Raw genomic sequence first — 10,121 nt, 5'->3', positions numbered from 1 at the left:
AAAAAAAAAAAAAAAAAAAAAACATAAAAATAAATACGTTTTTATATGTCAGTTATATCTGGATAAAACAAGAACATTTCAGTCATTCAAAGTCTCAGAAAAAATTCACCTTCTATATACCTTTTATCAGGAAATCACTGGAATATATACTCCACCTCAATCAGTGAGTAAACCGTAAGGGACAGAGGATCTGGGAAACAGATGCTCCAGCCTAGGAGAAAGAGGAGGGCATTCGAGAGATGAAGAGGAGACATCCCTGGCGAGATGTCAGCGATTCAGTGGCCTAGAGAGCAATCAATCCAGTTCGGAGCTGGAGAAACCCCTGAGGATGTTTCCAAGGCGGATTGAAACTGACAGATTACCTGAAGTGTTTGAACTGATTAAGAAGAGATTTACAGTTATGTTGGAGAGTTTGAGGATGAATTAATGAAAAATACATAACAAATACTAAGCTAGAAAAAAAAAGGAAAAAGAATAAGAAGAGGAAGTGGTAATTATTAGTTCCAGGGAAACCAAAATAATACAAGAAAGGAAATTTAATTATAGCATTCCATATGATTCAGCTGTATATATTTACTACATAATAGCACTGTTAGCACTGAATATTGAGTTGAACAAAAACGGTAACTTACATTGTGAGGAAGGGAGGATGGAGGCTTATGTTGTGAGGGTGGGGCAGGGGTGGAAAGTGCTGTTTTTGTTTGTCAGCCTGTAGTATTAATGTTATTTGACTTTTTAAATGTATATGTATTTAATATAAATTTTAATAATTTTTAAATTAGTAATTTAAATTATAATTTATCAAAGAAAGGGAATAATTCCATATATGAAATTATATTAGTGATTTAATATTGATATTAAGAAATTATTGGCTTTCTTTATTTTTTTTTTTAAGACTTAGAGTCTCGCTGTGTTGCCTAGACTGGAGGGAAGTGGTTATTCACAGGTGTGATCATAGAGCACTACAGTCTCGAACTCCTAGGCTCTATTGATTCTCCTGCCTCTAACCCCCAAAGTAACTGGGACTTACAGGGTCATGCCATAACCCTCAACCTTTTCTTTTTATCTTTAAATATAAAAGCATGGGCCGGGCGCATTGGCTCACGCCTGTAATCCCAGCACTTTGGGAGGCCAAGGTGGGTGGATCACGAGGTCAGGAGATGGAGACCATCCTGGCCAACATGGTGAAACTCAGTCTCTACTAAAAAAAATACAAAAATTAGCTGGGCATGGTGATGGTTGCCTGAAATCCCAGCTACCTGGGAGGCTGAGGCAGGAGAATCATTTGAACCTGGGAGGCGGAGGTTGCAGTGAGCCGAGATCGTGCCATTGCACTCCAGCCTGGGTGACAGGGCGAGACTCCATCTCAAAAATAAATAAATAATAAAATAAAAGCATGTATATACATATGTATGCCTATATACACATATATATGGTTAAAAATATATATTTTCTGCTTCAGTTTGCTCTAAAATATGTATATATTTGGACTTGATATTTATAGAATCATATTATATATGTATTCTTTTGTGATTTGCTTCCTTCACTTGATTACCTTTTTGTGACTCACCCAGATTGAAGTGTGTAGCTTGTAGTTCGTTCGTTTTCATGCAATGTAGTATTCTGTTTTCTGAAAACACCATAGCCTATCTGTCTGTTACACTGTTGACAGATGTTTATTCTTGTATTTTTTTTCTGTTAAAAGTAATTCTACTATAAATATTTTTGTATATATGCAAAATTTTCTCTAGGGTATATACCTATAAGTGCAGTTACTAATGTGTACAGTAAATGCATCTTCAAATGTAATAGATAATGGCAACCTTTTTTTTCTTTTTGGAGACAGAGTCTTGCTCTGTCACCCAGGGCCCAGGCTGGAGTGCAGTGGTGTGATCTCAGCTCACTGCCACCTCTGCCTTCCAGTTTCAAGCAGTTCTCTTGCCTCAGCCTCCTGAGTAGCTGGGACTACAGGTGCATGCCACCACGTCCAGCTAATTTTTGTATTTTTAGTAAAGACGGAGTTTCACCATGTTGGCCATGATGGTCTCGATCTCCTGACCTCATGATCCACCTGCCTCGGCCTCCCAAAGTGCTGGGATTACAGGTGTGAGCCACCATGCCTGGCCAACAAAACTGCTTTTTGAAGTAGCTATACCAGTTTTCCCTCCCACTAGGAGTGGAGAAGAGTTGCCATTGCTGCATACCCTTGTCAGCACTTGGCATTGCCTGACTTTAATTTTAGCCAACCTGGTGGTTGTGAAATAGTTTTAATTTGCATTTTCTTGACTGACATGAGATTGAATATCTTTTCATATGTTTAGGAACTGTTTATGTGTTCTCTTCAGTGAAATTCCTACTTGGTTATTTGCAGATTTTTCTAGTAGGTGTTCTTTGTCTCATTGATTCATCACTGTTCTTTTATATTCTGGGTGCTAATCCTTTGTCAGAGTTATATGTTTTGCTGATGAACATGTTTCCTTTTTTCTGCAAATCTAATCACTCAAGGAGAAGTTTGAAAACCATTGGCCCAGGCTTCTGTTCTGTGCACCGCAGTGAAATGGCCCTGTGGTTTTGCACAGGGCAGGTGCGGGTTCTTGGAGTGAGTTGCATTGTAGTTACTGACTGCTGCTGACCTGTGGTGCTTGCCTTTGCAGGTGGAACAGGAGGATTTTGTAATGGAAGGGCATGGCAAGACTCCACCTCCTGGTGAAGAAAGCAAACAGTGAGTCACAGTTTATTTAAAAAGAGTCCTATTACAGATCCTCGGAAACACTTTGGTTCAACATGCTGATAGTGTATTTGTCGGAGATGTATACGTTGGAGACACTGGGGAACTCACCAGTTGCTTTGGTGGCTGTTAATGCATTGCTTCTATTTATAGGCCAACTAACTGGAAGGACAAGAAAGTTAGCTTTATAGTTTTTTCTGCACTCTCCTAATCAAAATTTATGTTATGTTGTAGCAAAGGCTTTAAGGCTCAGTATGTTCCAAATTGAACTAATTCTGTTTCATTGACTTCCAAAGAAAGTATAAAACGGTACATCTTTTTCTCAGCATGTCTTTATGAAGTGAACTAAATTAATAGAACATTTCCCTGCAATCTAAGTGTGAATTTATTTGAATAGTACTTCCTGAAATTCTATTCCATTTGGTTATTTACACTGCTGATCTTTGTTTAAATAACAAATTGTTTCCCTAAAGGAACAGGAATTATAAATAATATAGCTTAGCCAACATTCTAAATAATTCAGAATCTCTCCCCTAACTCCTTAAGGGGTGATTGGTTTGTTGTTGGTTTTTTGTTTTTTGTTTTTTTTTTGAGACAGAGTCTCACTCTGTCACCCAGGCTGGAGTGCAGTGGTGCAGTCTCGGCTCACTGCAACCTCTGCCTCCCGGGTTCAAGCAATTCTCCTTCCTCGGCCTCCTGAATAGCTGGGACTGCAGTTGCCTGCCACCACACCCAGCTAATTTTCCTATTTTTAGTAGAAATGGGGTTTCACCATGTTAGTCAGGGTGGTCTTGAACTCCTGACCTCAGGTGATCTGCCTGCCTCGGCCTCCCAAAGTGCTGGGATTACAGGCGTGAGCCATCGCGCCTGGCCGGGGTGATTGGTTTTAAACCTGAAGTTGGGAGGCTGTTGGGTAGCTTTTTGATAGCAGTGAGTGAATTTTTTTCCTCTCTTCGTCATAGAATGTGAAAAATTGTGTTGCAGAGCAGACTGGTTTTTCATATGCCCTTTTAAAGGAAAACCAGTTAAGACTGCTTAAAAGTACTGACATAACTACTATTTTTTATTCAGACATTAGTCTCCTAAATTGGATGGGCCAGTGATTCATGGAATTTACCAAAAATCTATAGAGAGAAACTCCTCTCACTCATATTTTTTTTTCCTAGAAAATAGTTTAATTTTGGTCTGTCTTAAGAAAATTATGTCTTTGAAACCCTTAGGAATAAATTATGCAGAATGGACTATGCTGCCACGAGGCCAGATTCATTAAAGGAAAATGGCTTGTCTTGTATTTGTTGTGAATGGAAACCAGGATATTTTCACAGCTGGTTTAATTTGCTAACCAGGCAATTTTAAAAATAGCTCACAATATAAATCCTAACTTTGCTGTATTCTGTCAAATGCACTTACATTTTGCATGGGCTGATGGAATCAATTCATCTTTAGCAAATTAGAATGCCAGACATCTAGTCCCAGTAGAATGAGAAGAGAAACACTTCAGGTGCTTTTCTCCGTGTCCACTGCACAGCCCTCCACCCCCACACTCTGGTCAAAGGTCTGTCATATAAAAATTATACCTCTCATTTGTCGAGGGTTTTCTGTGCACAAGGTACTTTGCTTAAATGTTTTTTACTCTGTCATTTCCACTCGTTACACCATTTCATCTCCATTTCACTCAGAGATCAGGTGTGGTAATGCAGCTTGAAATGCAATTTAGATTTGAGCCCAGATCTTACCGACTCTCTCACATCCTTTGCCATCCTTGGGAGCTATGCTCCTGGAAAATACTGTGGTTAGTAAAACTGCAGTTGTCAAGATCAAAAGTCTCATGAACAAGAGGGAGTAGTCCAGGCGTGGTGTGGCTCACTGTAATCCCAGCACTTTGGGAGGCCAAGGCGTGTGGATTACTTGAGGTTGAGAGTTCAATACCAGCCTGACCAACGTGGTGAAACCCCATCTCTACTAAAAAAATACAAAATTAGCCAGGCGTGGTGGCACACGCCTGTAATCCCAGCTATTTAGGATGCTGAGGCAGGAGAATTGCTTGAACCTGGGAGGCGGAGGTTGTGGTGAGCTGAGATCGCGCCATTGCACTCCAGCATCGACAACAAGAGCGAAACTTCGTCTCCAAAACATAAATAAATAAATAAATAAATAAAAGAGGGAACTGGGGGAAACAATGAAAATGGCATTAAGCCTGTTTTTAAAAACAAAGATAGAAGTTCTGTACTATAAAGGATATCCATTTCCCAAACAAACCAGTCTTTATCTTTAAAAACCTCTCTAGTAACCCCTGTCCTGAATTAGCTTATTTAGGTATTCAGGAAACATTGCTGGGCAGATTCTCTCACAAGTTTTATGTTATACAAACTGTACTTCCTTTAGAGAGTTTCAAACAGCCCCACCAAGTTGGAACGCCGTGTATCGTATCCTTACCATTCTCCCTTGTTTTGTTTTCAAAAGTCTCATACTGCCTAGCCTTTTCACAGATGAATTCTGTTCTATTTCTGTTTTTTTTTTCTGGGCCTGGTCAGCTATTATATACTGAAGTGATAAAGCAGAAATCAGTTTTCTCCAGGGTGCTATGAGCAAAGGTGCTGTGTTCTTTTGTTTGAGGCAACAACAATAAAAATATTTACAAAACAATTTTTTTTTAAATCTCAGAACTGCAGTTGGCAAATGATTATTACTATACTTTGTAAATGTGATTCAGTCTGGATAGGGAATCTGGGAACTGAGTAATTTTTATTATTATTATTTTTTTTGAGACGGAGTCTCGCTCTGTTGCCCAGGCTGGAGTGCGATGGCATGCTCTCGGCTCACTGCAAGCCCCATCTCCCGGGTTCACGCTGTTCTCCTGCCTCAGCCTCCCGAGTAGCTGGGACTACAGGCGCCTGCCACCACGCCCGGCTAATTTTTTGTATTTTTAGTAGAGATGGGGTTTCACTGTGTTAGCCAGGATGGTCTCGATCTCCTGACCTTGTGATCCACCCGTCTTGACCTCCCGAAGTGCTGGGATTGCAGGCGTGAGCCACTGCGCCTAGCCGGAACTGAGTAATTTTTTAATAAAAGTAATATAAGCTTGTCAGAAAACATTCAAACAGTAATTTTGACTGTAGAAATAAAGGTGAGACCCTTCCCTTCCTTCCCTTCCTAATCTTCCTAAACATTTTCTGTACATTTTTAAAAAACAATTAAATTGATTTTTTCCCAACATCATTCTTCTGAGACTTACTTTTGTAATTTGACATATTTTCAGTCTATTTCTTTTTTTTTTTTTTTTTTTTTGAGACAAGGTCCCTAGGCTAGGGTGCAGTGTATGATCATAGCTCACTGTAACCTTGAATTCCTGGGCTCATGGGATCTTTTTGCCCCAGCTTCCCGAGTGGCTGGGACTACAGGTGCATACCACCGTACCCAAATAATTAAAAAATAAGTAGAAACAGGTCCTCACTATGTTGCCCAGGCTGGTCTCAAACTCTTGGGCTCAGGCTCAAGCAATCCTCCCACCTCAGCCTCCCAAAGTCCTGGGATTACAGGCATGTGCCATCACCCCTGGCCTCTTGCTGTTTTAATTTATGTTCTTCTGCATACTAATGAGTTGAAATATCTTTTGTTAGTTTATTGGCCATTTATTTTTATTTTGTGTATCACCTATTTATATATATTTCCCTTTTTTATTGGATTGTTTTTATAGCTTTGTAGGAGCCCTTTATACATTTTAGATATTATTAACCTTTGTTGAGATGTTTTAAATATTTTCTCTCAGTCCTTATTGTTTAACATTCGATATCTTTCATGCCAACAAACCTTTTAAATTTTTATATAGCAAAATCAGCCTTTCTGGCTTTTATGTTTTATGCTTGCCTTGAGAAGTCTTTCCTACCCTAACCTGATAAAATATATTTAGGTTTTCTACCTTATTTTTTACATTTAGGTGTTTAATTGAATCGCTACTCCATTTTGTATATGGTGTGAGGCAGAGATCTAACTTAATTTTTTTTCCAGATGGTTCTTATTCATTGGTATTAGCCCGTACACAGAGCCCATTGCACTTACAGAGGTTGGCAGAGCACATGGCTAATGTAACTTACTCAAGGTCACAGAGCAGATTCTCATAAGGATTAGGACTAAATTATGTCATTAGCTGATCTGTGCCACTTTCCTTATCTCCTCATTTAACATTTTGACCATAGGTTCCCAAAACCTTAAAAAATTATATTCTGTGATGTTTATTTCAGTAGAACTAAGTTCTATTAAGAGGCAGATTAGGTAGCTGTATATGTAGAAAGCTCTTGAAAAATAATTGACTTCTGATATTGAGAAATATCTGTGCTAAACTGTTAATATTCTAGATCGGTTGTGCTGAATTCTGGTATTTGTATGTGAATAAGATTTATAATGTATATAGGTGTAAACACTTTATGAGTATTGTTTCAATGGGGTTTTTTTACTATTAGTCTATCTAATGTAATCGTTTTTCTGAGAATATTCTCTTTGAGAGTTATTTTAGCAAATCAGACAAGCAAAGTTTATTGCCTTGTAATTACTACATTAAAATTACACAGCTTTAATTGCATGACATGTTTACTGCAGGAGTAAATATTAAAACTATGGCAGCTTTTTAAAAAGCAGCTGAGCAGGTACTTGCTCTAGATTGTGTTTGACCATGCTTATTGAGCAGTCATCAGAGAGGAAATGCAGACAGGTTTTTGATTTGGTTTTATTTATATTTATGATGGTCTAAAGGTTTGTGGGAAGATCATTTGTTGTAATTTTGAAGCCAAATACCAATTTTTATTTTTATTTTTGTTTTTATCATTTTTGAGATGGAGTTTCGCTCTTGTTGCCCAAACTGGAGTGCAGTGGCGTGATCTTGGCTCACTGCAACTCTGCCTCCCAGGTTCAAGCGATTCTCCTGCCCCAGCCTCCTAAGTAGCTGGGATTACAGGCACATGCCACTACGCCCAGCTAATTTTTTGTATTTTTAGTAGAAATGGGTTTTCACCATGTTAGCCAGGCTGGTCTTGAACTCCTGACCTCAGGTGATGTGCCTGCCTCGGCCTCCCAAAGTGCTGGGATTACAGGCGTGAGCCACTGCGCCTGGCCATCAATTTTGATGTAGTTGTAAATTTGGCTTCTTTCATTCTTTTAATTTTTTCCCAATATAACTTACAATCTTTAAATCTAAGCTTTCAATCTTTATGTTGAAATTGACACGGGGCTGGGTGCGGTGGCTCACACCTGTAATCCCAGCACTTTGGGAGGCCGAGGCGGGTGGATCACAAGGTCAGGAGATAGAGACCATCCTGGCTAACACGGTGAAACACTGTCTCTGCTAAAAATGAAAAAAAGTAGCCGGGCATGGTGGCGGGCACCTGTAGTGCCAGCTACTAGGGAGGCTGAGGCAGGAGAATGCCATGAACCCAGGAGGCAGAGCTTGCAGTGAGCCAAGATCGTGCCACTGCCAGCCTGGGCAACAGAGTGAGACTTCCATCTCAAAGAAAAAAAAAGAAATTGACTCAAATTCTCAAAAGATACTTATCGTTAATATACTAAAATTACTGAATTTTTCTAGCAAATTTTTGTTGATTCAATGTTCTTCATTCTTTTGGTTCATTTTATGAAAGGCAATTTTTAAAAACAAATTTCTCACGGTAGAATATTGAAGAGATATTTGCACAGAATAGTCAAGAGGTGGGAGCAACCCAGATATCTGTCAACAGATGAATGGATAAACAAAATTTGGCATATACATACAAGGGAATATTATGCAGCCTCAAAAAAGAAAATTCTGCCGTGTGTTGCAGTATAGATGAATCTTGAGGACATCATAAGCAAAATAAGCCAATTACAAAAGGACAAAATACTGTATGATTTTACTCAAATAAAGTATCTAAAGTAGTCGAAATCATGGAAACAAAGTAGAAAGGTGATTGCTAAAGACTGAGGTAGGGGGAAGGTAATGTTTAATGGGAATAGAGCTTCAGTTTTGCAAGATGAAGTTTCTGGAGATCTGCTGCACAGCAGTGTGATTATACTTTACAGTGCTGGTCTGTATGCTTAAAAACGGTTAAGATGATAAATTTTTATGGGTTTTTTAAATGACAGTTTAAAAAAATTAACAGTGAAATTGAAATGTACTTTTAAACTACAGCCTGGATTTCAAAGACTTAGTTCCCCCTCACCACAAAAAATAATTGCAAAATGATTAACTTTTATGTTGATTTTATGTTGAAATGACAATCTTTTGTATATGTTGTGCGAAATAAAACTTTATTAGAAGTTTTAAAAAATCTTATTTCGGCTGAGCGCGGTGGCTCATGCCTGTAATCCCAGCACTTTGGGAGGCCGAGGCGGGCAGATCACAAGGTCAAGAGATTGAGATCATCCTGGCCAACATGGTGAAATCCCATCTCTACTAAAAATACAAAAATTAGCTGGGCGTTGTGGTGCGGGCCTGTAGTCCCAGCTACTTGAGAGGCTGAGGCAGGAGAATCGCTTGAACCCGGGAGGAGGAGGTTGCATGAACTGAGATTGTGCCACTGCACTCCAGCCTGCTGACAGTGCGAGACTCTGTCTCAGAAAAAAAAAAAAAAATTATTTCAGGATTCATTTTATAGACAGTATCTGCTTTTTAGGGATTATTGATAGAATATTTAGAATTGACAGAAATTGTATCAATACCTATATTTTTATATTTCTGCTTCCTTAGGGTGCCATCTTTTTTTATTTTGCTCTCTAAGGGAGAACTATTTCAGAGGTTACATAGGAGACCTATAAGGAAATGGAATTATTGAAGACAGTTTTGTTTGTTTGTTTTCTGTTCTGTTTTGTTTTTGAGATAGAGTCTCACTCTGTTGCCTAGGCTGGAGTGCAGTGGTGTGATCTCGGCTCACTGCAACCTTCCCAGGTTCAAGCGATTCTCCTGCCTCAGCCTCCCAAGTAGCTGGGACTACAGGCGCCTGCCACCACGCCTGGCTAATTTTTGTATTTTTAGTAGAGATGGGGTTTCACCGTGCTGGCCAAGCTGGTCTCGAACTCCTGACCTCAAGTGATCCGCCCGCCTCGGCCTCCCAAAGTGTTGGGATTACAGGTGTGAGCGACAGCGCCCGGCCCTGAAGACAGTTTTATATCGATGATTCAGAGAGAAAGAAGAATGTAATTTATGGAGTTAGCACCGCTCTCCATACTCCAGTGTGGTGTGGTTCGATGTGGCTTTGTGCTCCAGGTGCTGTTTTTTAAGTTTCTTTTTTTTTTTTGAGACGGAGTCTCGCTCAGTCGCCCAGGCTGGAGTGCAGTGGCCGGATCTCAGCTCACTGCAAGCTCCGCCCCCCGGGTTCACGCCCTTCTCCTGCCTCAGCCTCCCGAGTAGCTGGGACTACAGGCGCCC

General features: G+C 39.7%; 1 protein-coding gene across 2 annotated transcripts in view; it reads left to right on the top strand.

Annotated features, from left to right (window-relative positions):
• Positions 1-10,121, top strand: part of TNRC6B (trinucleotide repeat containing 6B) — a 312,777-nt gene that overhangs the window by 121,899 nt on the left and 180,757 nt on the right. For both annotated transcript variants that reach the window (XM_011978801.1, XM_011978798.1), the window contains exon 4: positions 2,655-2,722. In XM_011978801.1, the coding sequence (XP_011834191.1) occupies positions 2,655-2,722 (68 nt within the window). The remainder of the gene's footprint in view (positions 1-2,654; positions 2,723-10,121) is intronic.

This window comes from Mandrillus leucophaeus, unplaced genomic scaffold, assembly GCF_000951045.1.
Source record: "Mandrillus leucophaeus isolate KB7577 unplaced genomic scaffold, Mleu.le_1.0 Scaffold2, whole genome shotgun sequence".
Lineage (NCBI taxonomy): Eukaryota > Metazoa > Chordata > Mammalia > Primates > Cercopithecidae > Mandrillus > Mandrillus leucophaeus.
This window is presented reverse-complemented; position numbering and strand designations above follow the sequence as displayed.